The sequence below is a fragment of the Schistocerca cancellata genome, chromosome 8 (assembly GCF_023864275.1).
Source record: "Schistocerca cancellata isolate TAMUIC-IGC-003103 chromosome 8, iqSchCanc2.1, whole genome shotgun sequence".
In the NCBI taxonomy this organism is placed as follows: Eukaryota; Metazoa; Arthropoda; class Insecta; order Orthoptera; family Acrididae; genus Schistocerca; species Schistocerca cancellata.
Genome location: NC_064633.1, coordinates 459948953 through 459966213, shown reverse-complemented (window position 1 = coordinate 459966213; position 17261 = coordinate 459948953). Strand labels below are relative to the sequence as shown.

The window sequence follows — 17261 nt, the reverse complement described above, 5'->3', positions numbered from 1 at the left end:
CATGCTCTACGATGTGCTCCCATGCTAGCCAGCTACGAGGTTGGTTACGAGATCTTGTGGTGGGGCCTTCCGTTCCTCAACCAGCGCGGTTAACTACAGCTGGATGGTCACTGGCCCATGTGGACGCGCTGCAACATGCCTTTAAAGCACATCACACATATGCTGTATAGGATCTAAGTCGGGGAAACGGGTAGACCAGTCATTCCACTGAAGGTCCTCTCATTACAAGAGCTTCTCCACCGTTGTTCGATGCGGTCGCGCATTGTCATCCATGAAACATGATATTTTCTGGTGGTTCAGATGTTATGGTGTGGGGTGGAATAATGTTGCATTGGGGTACTGACCTCCGTATATTTGTACACTGTATCCCCGCCGGTCAACGTTACTGTGACACTGTAGTAGTTCCCAATGTGCGTCTTTTCAGCAGTGCGTTCGACCAGGATTTCATGTTTTTGGATGTCAGTGCACTGCCGCATCGAACTGCGTAGATGGAGGAACTCTTGGAACGAGAGGGTATTCGGTAAATGGACCGGCCTGGTCGTTCCCCCGACTCAAATTCCATCGGGCACGTATGGGATGCGTTGGGAAGACATATTGCTGCACGTCCACAGTCACCATCTAGCACCTGTCAACCGTGGTGATGGACAAACGTGACGTCCTAGTTCAAAAACTCCTTAGCAACCTTGTGGCTAACGTGGGAATATGTTTCAGAGCAAGTATTGCCGACCGTAGCGATCTCACATCTTATGGAGAACCACGTCCCTCTTTCTGTAGCGTCCATGGGCCATCATGAATCGCTGAGACCTCAATGTAATTATTTGAATAAAAGTGTCATTTCTCTTCGTTTCATTGTTATGTCCTTCAACTAATTTCTATGCTGAACTGTAGCAGCTATTTCTGTGCATAGTCAAAGTTCCATAGAGCTATGTTACTTTGGCAGTAACATATTAAACTAAAGTTACTTCCATCCCTAGTTATGTGCACCATAGTGTTAACTCAGAATGCAAGCTATTGATAGGGCGGGGAAGGAGTCTAAGGGGGAGACTCGCAAATATTCTGGTCCACATATCACAATAAGCAACAGTGATGGTTTCGCTTTCAGGATCGCCAGTGCTTTACTAAAGTTTCTGAACATGTGGGAAGACGCAGAAAATAGATAATATCTGGAGTGATCAATGTCTGCTCAGTACTGCCGAATAAAAGTATCAGAGGGTGGGTGTGACTTTAGAGTCAGAAATCAACGGCATTTTGAATTCGTAAAGAGAGAATGAAAGTAGGTACCTCAAGCGTAATTGTGAGAGAATTTGTTGAAGAAGCTAACCAATTCACATCAATGGCGATATGAAATAAACTTGAATTAACGGGAACTTTTCGCGATGAGTTGCGCTTCACATACGAATTATTCAAAATAACGGAAAACTATTGGACTACATTTTAGTGTCAACCCTTCCCGATTGTATTACATTTTATACTGCCAATATTTTTATCTTAAGTATGGTACTAAAGGAACTAACTTTAAGAACGATATTATACCTTCAAAAGTAACTCTGGGAATACTGTAAGGTTCTCTCTGAAAACTACGAAACATGTTATAACGATAACTAAGTTTCTGCCACATAATCAGCAAAACAGACTACTCACGTGGAGGTTGCATCTCCCTTGCGGTAAAAACATCCAGTGCAGTTCCAATGACGACCACAGCCGCTAGTAGCGCCACCAGACACCTGCAAAGCACCAAAAAACGCCGCCTGTTACTCATCTCGCTACAGTAAAATTTAAGCATCAGCATACACTTCTGTAGCTTTTGAAGCTGCTTAATGTATCGTTTCTTGATTGCATACTGCAGCTCCCATTTCCAGAATGGTGATACACAATTGTGTGGATCGCGCACAATGTGCCAATTTAGCCCATGAGCCATACACACTGCCTAATAACCATATGTATAGGCCTGAAAGAACCAGCTCTTTTTCCAGTTGCACCACCTTCCCAGGAACAATTTTGATTGATTTGTGCTAACAGGTACAGTCCAATTATTATAAGAACAACATGAAGCTCCTCCTATGAAAAATAGGTCTGTTGGCCGCGGCGTAGCGTACTGTTCCATACGTAGCCACTATGCTGACCTAACCCCGAGAAGCTACTGTGCAACATTTCACTGCATGCTGTACTGGGAGACGTATTGTTTCAAAAGTATTATGGACTGAAAAAAAATCATCATCTTCAAAAACGCAGTGAGCAAATAAAGGGGGTTATTTGAAAGATAGAAAAGCTAATTGGCGGCCGAAGACTTCCGGCATAAGAACTCACCCTCATTCGGCCTTTTCAAAGAAGGCGGAGGAGCGGACAGCCGTTCAGAGCACTCTGTTGTCCTAGGGGTGCGAAACTGCCCCTAAAGGCGGAAGAATCAGCAATGATCAACGGCATGAGGACGCACAAGGCAATGGAAACGACTGCATTAAAGACACGTAACGTGTATCCACAGGACATGAGGCGTGTATTAAAAAAAGTGTCATTATGATCTCTCCATTGGCAAAAGATTCCGGGACTGCCAAGGGGGAGGTGACCATGAGAAAAAGACTGAATAATTAACGAAAGGATAACGTTCTACGAGTCGGGCCGTGGAATGTGAGAAGCTTGAGCGTGGTAGGAAAGCTACAAAATCTGAAAAGGGAAATGCAAAGGCTCAATCTAGAAAAATTGGGGGTCAGTGAAGTGAAATTGAAAGAAGACAAGGATTTCTGGTCAGATGAGTATAGGGTAATATCAACAGCAGAAAAAATGGTATAATGGGACTACGATTCGTTATGAATAGTAATATAGGGCAGAAAGTGAGTTACTGTGGACATTTCAGTGATACAATTGTTCTTATCAGAATCGACAGCAAGTCGACAAGGACAACGACAGTTCAGGTACACATTCTAAAGTCGTAGACTGAAGATGAAGAGAGGGAGAGAAAGTATATGAGTATACTGAAAGAATAATACAGTACGTAAAGGGAGATGAAAATCTAATAGTTATGGGGGACTGGAACGCAGTTCTATGTGAAAGGGTGGAAGAAAAGTTTACAGGAGATTATGGGCAAGGGACAAGAAATGAGAGAGGAGAAAGACTGAGTTCTGTAACAAGTTTCAGCTAGTAATAGCTAATACTCTGTTCAAGAATCACAAGAAAGGAGGTATACTTGGAAAAGGACGGATGGTACGGGAAGATTTCAGCTAGATTACACCATATTCAGACAGAGATTCCGAAATCAGGTACTGGCTTGTAAGGTTTACCCTGGAGCAGATATAGGCTCAGATCATAATGTAGTAGTGATGAAGAGTAGGCTGAAGTTTAAGAGTATACTCAGGAAGAAACGATTCGCAAAGAAATGGGATACGGAAGTACTAAGGAATGACGAGATACGCTTGAAGTGGTCTAAGGCTATAGATACAGCAATAAGAAATAGCTCAGTGGGCAGTACAGTTGAAAATGAATGAAGATCTCTAAAAAGGACAATCACAGAAGTTGCTAACAAAAACATAGGTACAAAGGAAGTAACTGAGAAGAACCCATGGATAACAGAAGAAATACTTCAGCTGATCCAGGAATCGAGGAAGTACAAAAATGTTCAGAGAAATTCAGGAATACCGAAATACAAGTTACTGAGAAATGAAATAAACAGGAAGTGCAGGGAAGCTAAGACGAAATGACTGCATTAAAATGTAAAGACATCGAAAAAGAAATGATTATCAGAAGGACTGTCTCAGCATACGGAAAGTCGAAACAGCCTTCGGCGAAATTAAAAGCAAGGGTGGTAACATTAAGAGCGCAACGGGAAATCCACTGTTAAATACAGAGGAGAGGGTGGATAGGTGGAAAGAGTATATTGAAAGCCTCTATGAGGAGGAATACTCGTCTGATACAAGAGAACAAGAAATAGGAGTCTATTTACATTAGGTAGGGGATCCAATATTAGAATCAGAATTTACAAGGGCTTTGGAGGACTTAAGGCCAAATAAGGCAGAAGGGATGGATAAAATTTCCATCAGAATTTCTAAAATCATTGTAGGGAGTGGCAACAAAACGACTATTCACCTTGGTGTGTAGAATACATGAGTCTGGTGACATACCCTCTGACTTCCGAAAAAATATCACCGACACAAATCCGAAGACTGCAAGAGCTGACGAGTGCGAGAATAATCGCACAATCAACTTGAGAGCTCATGCATCCACGCTGCTGACAACAATAATATACGAAAGAATGGAAAAGAAAATTGGGTATGTGCTATATGACGATCATTTTGACTTTAGAAAAGGTAAAGGCACCAGACGAGCAATTCTGACGTTCTAGTTGATAATGGAAGCAAGACTAAAGGAAAATCAAGACCCATTCATAGGATTTGTCGACCTTGAAAAAGCGTTCGAGAATGTAAAATGGTGCAAGATGTTCGAAATTCTGAGAAAAATAGGGGTAATCTATAGGGAGAGACGGGTAATATACAATATGTACAAGAGCCAAGACTAAGAGTGAACGACGAAGAACGAAGGAGTGGAATTAAAATGATTCGTTTCGCTGATGACATTGTTATTCTAAGTAAAGTGAAGAAGAATTACATGACCTGGTGAATAAAATGAACAATCTAATGAGTACAGGATATAGATCGACAGTAAATCGAAGAAAGAAGAAAGTAATGAGAAGTAGATGGATGAGAACAGTGAGAAACTTAACATCAGGATTGATGGTCAGGAAGTAGATGGAATTAAGGAATTCTGCTTCCTAGGCAGAAAATTAACCCATGACGGCCGGAGCAAGGAGGAACTCAAAAACAGACCACCACTGCCAAAAAGGCAATTCCTGGCCAAGAGAAGTCGACTGGTATCTAACATAGGCCTAAATTGGAAGAAGAAATTTCTGAGAATGTACGTCTGGAGTACAGCATTGTATGGTAGTGAAACATGGATTGTGGGGAAACCGGAACAGACAATCGAAGCATTTCAGATGTAGTATTACAGACGAATGTTGAAATTTAGGTGGACTGATAATGTAAGAAATGAGGAGGTTCTGCGCAGAATCGGAAAGGAAATAAATATGTAAAAACCACTGACAAGGAGAAGGGACACGATGATAGGACTGTTAAGACATCAGGAAATAACTTCCATGATACTAGAGAGAGCTGTAGAAGGCAAAAACCGTAGAGGAAGACAGATATTGGAACACATCCAGCCAATAATTGAGGACGCAGTTTGCATGTGTTACTCTGAGATGAAGAGGTTGGCACAGGAGAGGAATTCGTTGGGGGCCGCATCAAACCAGTCAGAAGACTGATTACCCCCACAAAAAAAAAAAAAAGAAAAATTGAGCTTAGTGCCAAGAAAATTTTCCCAAGGGAGCGAAAGAACTGTAAGCGTTACAATTTAAACAAGTACTTTAATCATTTGTTGATTATTGAGAATAATGGACATTTTGAGGAACTGCAAAAATTTTGAGATAATCAGATAAAATGGACCTTTTTTTTCTTTTCTTTTCAGTTTCTCAAAGTCAGAAAAGATCTACAGCCATAATGAGTTTTCCAGAGTGATCGAAGCCTAATGCTGAAGTTGTCGACACTTCGAATTCTGTTGTAAAGTTTCTTGTTTTCTTCACTAAGCAATTGAAGTTCAGAACGAATGTCCTCTTTCTTCGTGTCACTGAATGTTGCTACAGAAGGCAAGCACAAAAATTCTGCTGTTCTTGCGTAATGGACGGTGACTCCTCGTTTCAGAATACACCACTACTACCACTGCAAGTGGTTTCTATAGATTTTCTTGCAATTTATGACTTCCAGAGCGTTTGTTATCCCAAGTCATGAAGCCTGAAGCGTCGAGGTGTGTACGTATTTTCTTGAGACACTGTCAAAAACGAAGGAACTACGTCCTATCAAGCCTAAGACCTTGTACAGCCAAGATGGCCTAGCAGGATTTATTACATTTTTAAGGTCTTCCACATTTGAAAATTTATAACGTTTCTGCTCTTTCTCGATTAGAGAAAAACCATCATCTGAGTGAGAGAAATTGCGTCCAGACATACGAAGCCTGTGTTATGTGGTGTTAAAAAGGGGCCATTAGCTGCAAGATATTCAGGATGTCCCAGTAGGAACGGCCAAGATTCTTGGATATGACAGGCACGATCATTCTAAGCAAAAAAGCAGTAAACATGGGCTCTAAAATGCATACCTTAGAAGCTTGTTCAGTAGGAGATGTGTTTCACAGTAGCGAATATGGACAAGTGCTCATAGCTCTTAAGGTATTCACTTTAGAGCCCATATTTACTAGACTTTTTTGCTTCGAATGTTCGTTCCTGTCATATCTCTAAATGTTGACCATCGCTCCTGGCATACCCATTACAAAAGAGCATCTCATTTTTCCGCTAACCTGCACAGGCATCACTTGATATACCTCGATTACGTTTGCAATTGGAGTTGAGTCCCATATTCGGTGCTCCGAAAGTAGAGGAAGCCGTTTGGTTTTTCCGCTTTCTTATTGTTGGTTTTTAAGAAACGTAGGACTTACCACCAATTCTTAACTTCTGTTCCAGCTTCCCACTTCCCGATGGACCGAAAATTTGGACGTGAATTTCACAGAACACACGTCTAAGCAGGATAATACGGTGGGGTGACAGATGTCATGGGATACCTCGTAATATCGTGTGGAACCTCCTTTTGTTCAGGCTAGTGCAGCAACTCGACAAGTCGTTGGAAGTCCCCTGCAGAAATATTGAGCTAAGTTGCTTCTATAGCAGCGGTGGTATGTGGAACCGGTTCAGGATTTTGTGCACGAACTGACTTTCGATTATGTCCCATAAATGTTCCATGGAATTCGTGTCGGGCGAACTGGGTGGCCAAGTCATTCGCTCGAACTGTCCGGAATGTTCTGCAAACCAATCGCGAACAGCTATGTTTCGGAACGTTAAGTCCTAAAGTCCATGAAAATGGCCTCCACGTAGTCGAACATAACCATTTGCAATCAATTATCGTTTCACTTGGACCAGAGGACCCAGTTCGTTCCACGTAAACACAGCCCACACCGTTATGGAGTCACAACCAGCTTGCACAGTGCCTTGTTGATAACGTGGGTGTAGACTTCATGGGGTTAGCGCCACACTCTAACCGCACCATCGGCTCTTACCGTCTGAAACCGGGACTCGTCCGTCGAGCGAGGCCTCGGTTTTCCAGACATCTAGTGCCCAATCGATATCGTCACGAGCTCAGGAGAGGCGCTGCAGGCGATGCTGTACTGATAGCAATGGCACTCGCGTCGGTCGTCTGCTGCCATAGTCCATTAACGCCAAATTTCGCCCTACAGTCCTAACGGGTACATTCATCATACGACCCGTATTTATATCTGTGGTTATTTCACGAAGTGTTTCTTGTTTAGCAGCACTGACAACTCTACGCAAACGCCGCTGCTCTGAGCTTCCATTTCTAATTATATCTTGTAGGTCGATCGTTGAACAGAACACATTAGGGTTTCCTTTGGCGTCTAGTCCCCTCTAAAATCACTTTAGACACTATCATGTATATATACTGTAGTGTATATATAACCATCGCTTGTTAGGGTTCCGTAGCTCAACCAACAAAGACAGAACCCTTACAGAATCACTTCGTTGTCCGTCTGTCTGCCTGTCTGTCTGTCTGTCCGGCTGTCAAAATCCTGTTTCTCAGGAAGAGGTAGACGTATCAAGTTGAAACTTTCGTCACATTGCCGATGTGGTATATCCAATCAAAAGATAAGGCGGTTTATCACACACTTTGATACTCGCAAACTCACTCATCAGAATCTACAGCACACTTCCCATTGACTTACATTTACAGAGATTCCCAGCCTTTCTTAGACCATTACCCTGAGTGCAATCAGACGTTAGCTAGTACTCCGCTCTCCCCCCCCCCCCCCTGACATTTGTTACCCCGACCCTCCCCATATTATCACCAACTTTAGGACCTAACTAAATTGTATGATGAAAGAATTTTCTTGGAACACTTTTGTTTTTAAACTGATGAAAGACGTGTGCGTGTTTGTTAGAATGAATGGCGAAGGAATTCGTGGTGCATCGCAAGTGCTACCCACAACTCCTCAGAAAAGAAAGACTATTCAAAAAATGGTTCAAATGGCTCTGAGCACTATGCGACTTAACTTCTGAGGTCATCAGTCGCCTAGAACTTAGAACTAATTAAACCTAACTAACCTAAGGACATCACACACATCCATGCCCTAGGCAGGATTCGAACCTGCGACCGTAGCGCTCGCTCGGTTCCAGACTGTAGCGCCTAGAACCGTACGGCCACTCCGGCCGGCAAGAAAGACTATTCACAGTCAGTGTACACACTTGTTACAAAACAGTCTTTCCTGCGTTACTCCTCTCCACTGTGGCAGTAGCTTTGCTAATACATTGCAATCCCATTTAAAATCAAACGGGTTCAGATGTGTGCACTAATCTTCGTAAATTATATCATTGCTGCCCTCCTTACTCCTGAACTGCCAAAAATTGGACGACCTCAGGCTGTTAATGGTTTGTGTCTAACCACTCTAGTAATAATAGTAATAATAATAAAACTGTATACAGCACTACAGTAGCCCTTATGTAATTATTGCTGTGTCGTGCCGCCTATTAATTAGTTTACTTGTTTCGAAGCGAGTAATGAATCAATTTCTGGACTATTTCAGGTACTCATTTTCTTGAGTATTTAGCATTTGTTACGCGTATGTCTCACTTTTATCATCGCCGATGTACGGAATGAAGCGCTAACATATGTGTGTAGAGGGTGGACTGTGGTAATTGTAATGATCTTTTGAAAATAATTTAGTTTCGTGACTGAAATAGAATCGAATAGTTTAGATTTTATCCCTCAGAAAATTGCATTCCACCCCTCAGGGGGTAATTACCCACAGGTTGGGAACCACCGACCTAGCATCACGAAATTTGGCAAAAAACAAGGTTTCACACTAAACCAAAGGAAAAATTCCGCAAATTGTAAATGTGTAATTATATCATACAAAAAATAAAATTTTTCTCGGTTTTTTATCCGACTTTGAACTTAAAATTAAAACTGTCTCTTTGTCTTGGAATCTCTGGAACCGACATTTACCAGTATCAATATCGATAACAGGCAAAAATCACCAAGATCCTGGATTCAAATGTTCAAATGTGTGTGAATTCCTAAGGGACGAAACTGCAGAGGTCAGCAGTCCCTACTTAAACTAGCTTGTGCTAAGAACAACACACACACACACACACACACACACACACACACACACACACACACACACACACACACGCCCGAGGGAGGAGTCTAACCTGAGGCGGGAGGGGCCTCGCAATCCGTGACATGGAGCCTCTAACCGCGCGGCCACTCTGCGCGGGGATCCTGGATTCCCCGAATGGCTGAACTGCCTACACACACAATTCCGTACGGAACCAAAGTGCGCGAGACCTTCTCGTAAATGATCAATTTTTAGAGTATAAAAAAAGTGACTAGCGCGAGTGCAACGCCTTAGTTCTGATGAATAATGCTAAAGCAACCAAAAAAGGGTGAGAAGGAGATAAGCTAAGAAAAGGCCTATGTGAATTGAGCGATTACAATAAACAGATGAACTGTGTTTAATCGGTTCAAATGAGGTTTTCAGTCAGAGTTTGACTTACCTGGTGTGTAGGCAACTTTCCAGACTTGACCGTAATGCGCATATGCATATACGCTAGGCGGCCGTATTTACGTCAAACTCCGCAGTGTTATTTCTTCTGGGTCTCAGCCACTCATGCCATACGACTTTTACTTTTGTGACGGACTGAATAACCGTAACAAATGTAAAGAAAGTAAGTACTTTCTCAGGAAGGTTTCGTTATTCGAAGACATTTGACCAAGTTCTCATATTTATTGTCACGTTACCATTGACAGTACTGTGTAAATTAAGAGTGGACGAAGGTAAAGGCATTCTTCGCCTACTTGACATACTTCCCTGCGAAACAGCTGTGTAAAGATGGTTACAGTCTACACAGGACTGACTGACCTTTTAAATCGTAATTTACGGACTATAAGACACGTTTTTCTTCGAAAAATTGTCTCCAAAATTCAGGTGCGTCTTATACTCGAAATAAATATAAAAATGTCCAGTGTTTGATGTAAAATTTTTATAAGTCGTAAAAGTGGCCATATATTCGATGTCGCGGGAAACCTTTGTCTATCTGGAAACACTGGATTCAACTGGCAGTAGCACTGCACCTATGAAACGAATTTGAGTTCCATGGATTCACAAGCTTGCTAACAATATCTCCCTCCCGTCCCGCCCTCGCACAAAATGTCCAAATGTGTGTGAAATCTTATGAGACTTAACTGCTAAGGTCATCAGTCCCTAAGCTTACACACTGCTTAACCTAAATTATCCTAAGGACAAACACACACACTCATGCCCCAGCGAGGCCTCGAACCTCCGCCGGGACTAGCCGCACAGTCCATGACTGCAACTGCCCTCGCATACCCAGTGTCTAACCTATGGTGCCTCATTGCAGTCTACGGTGCCGGCGAACTTGAACAGTGATTTGTGTTATCGGAAACAGTAGCTAATTTCATAACGGAAAATGTAAAAGATATTCATATGATGTAGACTATAAATTAAAACTACCGTGTATATGAAGAGGACAACAATGACGACGAAGAGGAAGAAGAAGTGAAGAAAGTTTAGATGACAATTTTCAGGGATGTTAGACAGCAGCCACGTAACACGGACTAAGAAGAAAGACAGTAAAATGATCCTAACCAACAGGGAATGCAGACGAGGGCCACGCCTTGTCGATGACCTTCGGTGTTAACTCCAACAGGATTTGCTGCTGTGAGGGAGTACATGTCCATCTCAACCAGTTTCCAAGCGAAGAGCACTGTATGCAACGGATATCTGGAGACGGCTATCAGGCAAAAGGTTATTGCACACACCGGTTCTTCAACGAGCCAAACAGACAACAAATGCAAGACATCGAGTGCGCCGACGTCCAAATGAAGCAATTAAACCGCAGTGTGTCGAGGGCGCAATTGAGGCCGGAAGCAGTGCTGTACGTTTGTACGCTTTGTGGATGTTTTGCTTATAGTGGCTTGGACCCACCCATTCAGGTTACCGAGAACATCAATAAATGGATCAGGATGTCTATTTCAACAATGTCTGACTGAAGATGGTCGTCATCGGAAGGGAGGGGGTGTAAAAAAGAGGATGAGGAGAGGAGGAGGAGGAGGAGGAGGAGGAGGAGGAGGAAAAGAAAGAAAGAAAGAAAGAGAGAAAGAGAGAGAGAGAGAGAGAGAGAGAGAGAGACAGAGAGAGAGAGGGGGGTATGCCTTAGCAGCAACGTCTCATACCCGTTGCGGAGACCATCTCAAGGGAAAAGAGTGTGTCAATGGCAAACACAAGTTGTAAGGTGCCACTGGAGTATGAATGAGTGACTTATCACCAGGTTTACAATTCTGATAACTCGTTTAGTTAAGAAGTCATATAAACTGATAGGCTTATTTCGCAGACAAATAATAGACTTAGTATTACACGTCACAATTACCACGAGGAACCAGAGCACTATCTTTTGGGTTTCCGCACAATTACCATCCTGCTTTCAGTTATTTAGAGAGCGGTGTGCTGACCACACGCCCCTCCTATCCACATTCTCAACTGAGGATGCCACGGCGGTCGGATGTTCCCGGTGGGCCACATGTGGCCTGATGACGGAGTGCTTTTTTTTTCAGTTTTTTGGGTAATTATCAAGGTGGCGAAAAAATTATTTCAAAAGCTTCGTCGTCATGTACAAATCATGGCACATCCGAAACGACCGTTGCCCATAGTCTGCTATGGAAGTAGTATGAAGCTCCTCTAACGAAATTTTTGGAAATTTGTTGTAAGTTCCTATGGGACCAAACTGCTGAGGTCATCGGTCCCTAGGCCTAGCCGCGCGAACCGTGGCAAGGCGCCCTAGACTGCTCGGCTACCCCGCGCGGCAAGACCGCCTAACAAATACGCCTCCGCTGGCTTACGGTCTGTGTGTGTGTGTGTGTGTGTGTGTGTGTGTGTGTGTGTGTACGCGCGCGCGCTCTTACCAACTCAGAAAGCAGACTCATTTCTACCGTCCTTCTAGAACATCTCTTACGACTCAGCAGTTCTGTTGGCATAGGGGCTCAGTGCACATGACTCCTTACGTGACTACTTCGAAAGAGAGAGTCTGATACGGTTCTCATGGATTCTCTTTAGCGTCTTGGAGTACAGACCGTCTAGAACCTATCTACGTTTTGTGGGTGTGAGTTCATCACTGAAGACTCAGAATCTTTCGTTAAATAAGAAGCTAACACAGTACTGGCCCCTAGATCTTGGTGAACCGAAGTAGGAGGAGTAGCTAGAAATGATCGCCTGCATTATAATATTAAATGTGATATTATCACAATCGTATCCGATTTAACACAGCAGCACTCCGCCTGCCTCTGATCCAGAGAGTGCACAATACGCGCCACATCCGAAGTCCTACCGACTTCATGAGGTAATACTGCCGTCGGTTACCAGCTTTCTTCTACCCTCGCAATTCTTCCTGCGTAATCTAAACAACAATAGTTCCCTTTTTTGTTTCTGAAAATTGTTTCAATTGTTCTGCGTAGCTACCAAACCTAACCCCGGTTCAATAATCGTTCTCATTCTCCTTCACCTTCTCCTTCGGCGTTTCTCCATAGGAGTTAGCCGTTTACGACCTCCACAGGCCTCATTCGTTCTAGACATCCGGTCCTAGATGTCGTCTTTCATTGTTTCCTGTATGTATCTTTCCCATCTTAGCGCTGCCCTCCCTCTCCTTCTTCCGGACAGCTCCCAGATTAACTTCTTGACCAGTAATTTTATTTCAAAAACATTTATGTACAGTTATTTTAGTTAATTTATGAGTCAGAAGTAACAATATGAAAAGAATATTTGTACCCGTTTCGTTGTCCAAGGAACTGGGGGTGGGGGTAGCACACAGGATTATTCGAGAGTACCTCCAGGGTTCAGAAGACTGCGCAAAACCTACAAGATATACTGAAAACAAAAATCAGTGGAAAGAGCACCTCTCCAAGTGTATAATTCACTCTAAAGGTGCTCAATATGGGCTTCATTTGTGATGTGTCAAACGTCCATTCGTGGTGCAAGTCGCTGACGCGATGCGTCCGGGAAGCCGCGAAAGCAACCTGCTTTGCGAATCTTTTAACTCTATTGCTTATCTGCAAGAGCGAACTAATTCGATGAGACAATACGGTGACGAGGGGTAGCAATGAAACTTGAGTACGCGCAATCTACAGATGCAATCTGTAATCATAAGAATTCGGCTAGCCATTAGTAGGCTTCCTTTATCAGTTGGACACTGATATATAGCAATAACATGCAACAAATTCCAATCGGTTCTCTGATAACGTATTGTGGGACACGTATGTCCAGTTGGTAGTCAAATGGTTAAAATCTTCCACGGCTCCCTGTGGCTAGACATTCTCTGTAGGTGCCCATACTACTGAAGCGCTGAATTGTCCAAAGTTTGTTGTATGGAGCGCATTATTTCTATTTGCGTCCATTCCATCTCATTTCGTATCCTATCCTGCCTCGTTAACTGTAGACATCTTGTAGTTCATTTTCACCGTTCTTTTTCCATACTTTTCATTCTTTGAGGTCACATCAGCTCCATACAGAAGTTTTCCACCACGCTGAAATATTCTTGGTGTCCTTCTGAATATTATTATTCAATTCTACGAGTACCACACGAAACTTAAGTACCTTTCTTCACCATTGCTATTCTGGAACTAATGTCCTTGTCATATGCATCGGAGCTAACTGTTACTGTTCCTTAATATTTGTACGCTCTTCGGAACTTTATTTCTCCTCCCCCTGTACCAAGTTTCACCAAATTCTGTTCCGTATATATACATTCTGTCTTTTCCAAATTTATTCCCAAACCCCATTTACTTTCTCAGCATGTATACGATATTATCTTCAACTGAGCGAATAATACCTGGTACTCCACGAATAAAAGCGAGTGAAGAGTACTGTCATCAATCTTTGTTCCCATTCCAAAGCATTCCCTGTACCAGACATTCAGTGCCGTTCCTAACCAATGTTAAACAGAAAAGCTGACATATCATAACCTTGTTTTAGACCTTTGCCAACGAAAATATTTCGGGTAACCTGGTTTCCCACTTTAATCACTACTTTTGTATTCTTGTCTAGCATTTTACCAGGTTAAGCAATCCTTCTCTCACGTTAACCCTTTCTCACTGATTCCGATTATTCTATTCTAGGAATATTTTCATACACTTTCTGCAGGTCCACAGGTGGCATATATACGCTTTAATTTTTATTCCTGCATTTTCTTGTAACTGATGTAGTGAATGTTATCAAGACAAAGTCATCACTTCCTAAAATCATATTGCTCTTCACTTAAAGCCGACACACCTTTTTCTCATTCTTACTCATAATAATGGAGAATAGCTTGATGTTTCTGGGATAACACTTCTTCCTCCAAAATTTTTTTCACGTCCTCTTGTCACATTTTTCATATATTGAGGAGATAAATGCCAAATTTCATTCCATAAGTGGATCTTCTCCCACCTCTACTTTCCAAAACAGTTCTGTAGGTATCTTATCACTACACTTCCTCAACACTCCAGTAGTTCCATACGTATATATCCTTATCCTGAGGCTTTATTTACGATACTCCTGATTTAGACAGCACTGCTTTCAAATGCTCCATTATTTCCGTATCGATTTCTTCCAACTTCTTAACTTCTCAATTATTGTCCAGCCTATTTTCCTACAATGGTGTTGAATATCGTCCTATCCATTTTGTGCGGAAGTTTTTTAACGATGTTCTTCTATTCAGTGTTATTTCTTATTTTAAATAATCTTCATTAGATTTATTATATCCTGTTGTCCCATATGTGTTTCTGCACAGTCTGTGCCAGTGTTCATTCCTCTCCACCCTGACTTTCGTTTTAACCTATTATCTGATCTGATGTTGGTCTGACTTGCCACTTAACAGTTTCATATATAGTTTTTGTCTTTGCCTGAATCATGTCTTCCAACTCCCTGGAAAAGGGTTGTAAATGTGTTTTCTTTTCATCCTCTCTTAGGGCTCCTCTTGCTGCTTGCACAGTTGTGCGGTATTCTACCCTTTCTATTTTAAATTTATTCTAGGGCCCATTTTGGTATAGCACTTTGACGCGAAAGTAGTCAAGAAAGACTCCTAAACATCACTTTTATATTCTGTAATTTCAGTCTTCATACTCTTAATAGTTGGTCTTACCTATATTTTCCGTACTATCATATGGTTCTGGCGCACTCTGGTTGCGTATATAGCCTTACGTCTGCCAGTAACGTCTTCCCTTTTCTTCCTCCAGCAATATCAAATCTGCTCTCGATTTAAGATTCCTAGTATACTGTTCCCCAGTGTATTTATGCATATCTTTACGCTGGAAAAATCTGTTCGCTACAATAAACTCCTGTTCCTTAGAAAGACCGGTTAATCTATTTCCGTTGTCGTTTACTATTTTTTCTCCAGCAGGACCAATTCCTTCTTCAGATGTTCCAACCCTACTGCTTACGTCACCAAAAACTACCATTGCCTCTCGATCATGTACTACATCTCCAAAATTATCAAAAAAAGTTTCCTTCTCTTCATTAAATGATTTTCATTTATAACATACACTCCAATTACAGTTGTATTTTGACTATGTCCATTAAATTCCACTCTCATAATTTTCCAGTTACTCTATGTTAATTATCTCATTCACGTATTGTGTACTAGTATCGACACTCCTGCTATCGCATGTTGGAATTTTGGTACACTACTTCATATATTATGTACTAGTTGCTCGCACAACATTTTCCGCATCCCTTCTCAATTTCGGTTAGAATTATGACATCCAGTTCTAACTCACTTATTTCAACTAAGACTTCCGTCTGTTTTGATCTCAGACGTTGAATATTCCAAATACCAATAGATATTGTCTAGTGCAGCCAAGTAAGCGTCTGTCAATTCTTCCTCATTGAGTCTTGTGTTCAGGACAGAATGCAACCATGTCTTTTTCAGAGAATAGGGCGCAAGCCTATCACTCCAACCCCCTTCCAGAAGGACCTTTTTTCTTTTCTTCCCTTAGATTGCTTGTCTCTCTCTAGGCTTTTGGGTTCAGTCTACCCCTCGATTGCTAGTTTTGGTCGCCCTAAGTACTTTATCTGCTCGGCACCACGAATATTTGGGAGGCACTAGGAACCCCTACCCCCATGTATAATTGATAAGTAGTCTTTGGATCTGCTAAATAAGCTATTGTGTCTAACATAGGTAGTAACGTACCTCTAATCCTTTTAACATAAGCACCAATAAAACATCTGCATTCAAACTCACACAGGCTCCGTAAATTCGAATATCGAGGGTTCGTTGTTCCCTTTGTTTTTGATGAATCCATATGTATTGTCTCTTCTGCAGACGCAAATAATTTATTAGCTGTCAACATCAATGTCCCCTGCAAATTCGGCTATCAATCCTACAGTGCCGCTGCATGGATTTCTGCTTGAGCTGGCAAGAAATAATATGATATCTCCTCTTTTTCTGGTTCTAAGACCAAGTCAGTGTTGGTCAAGATAGTTTTCGCAGTGATCGAAACTTCAAACACTGAAGCAGTGGACGAAGAGTATGTCGGGCTTAACGACTCGTAAGGTTTCACCATTAATGACAATGGCCACGAAAGCCTGCAGAGCTAATTTCTTTGAGAGGTTTGGAGGTAGTTCTGCGGCAACAATGTACGAGGTGCATTCAAGTTCTAGGGCCTCCGATTTTTTTTCTCCGGACTGGAAAGAGATAGAAACATGCGCATTGTTTTAAAATGAGGCCGCGTTCATTGTCAATACGTCCCAGAGATGGCAGCACCGTATGGCAGATGGAATTTTACCGCCAGCGGTGAGAATGAGAACTGTTTTAAATACTTAAAATGACGACTTGTGAAACCAATTGAAATTCATCGACAGTTGAAGGAGACATGTGGTGATGGAGTTATGGATGTGTCGAAAGTGCGTTCATGGGTGCGACAGTCTAATGAAGGCAAAACATCATGTGACAACAAACCGAAACAACCTCGGGCTCGCACAAGCCGGTCTGACGACATGATCGAGAAAGTGGAGAGAATTTTTTTGGGGGATCGCCGAATGACTGTGAACAGATCGCCTCCAGAGTTGGCATTTCTGTGGGTTCTGTGCACACAATCCTGCATGACGACCTG

At 42.2% G+C, this 17261-nt stretch overlaps 1 protein-coding gene across 1 annotated transcript in view; it reads right to left on the bottom strand.

Annotated features, from left to right (window-relative positions):
* The window catches only part of LOC126095629 (nose resistant to fluoxetine protein 6-like), a 193644-nt gene that overhangs the window by 70862 nt on the left and 105521 nt on the right, over positions 1-17261 (bottom strand). The window contains exon 5 of the mRNA XM_049910393.1: positions 1642-1724. Within this exon, the coding sequence (XP_049766350.1) occupies positions 1642-1724 (83 nt within the window). The remainder of the gene's footprint in view (positions 1-1641; positions 1725-17261) is intronic.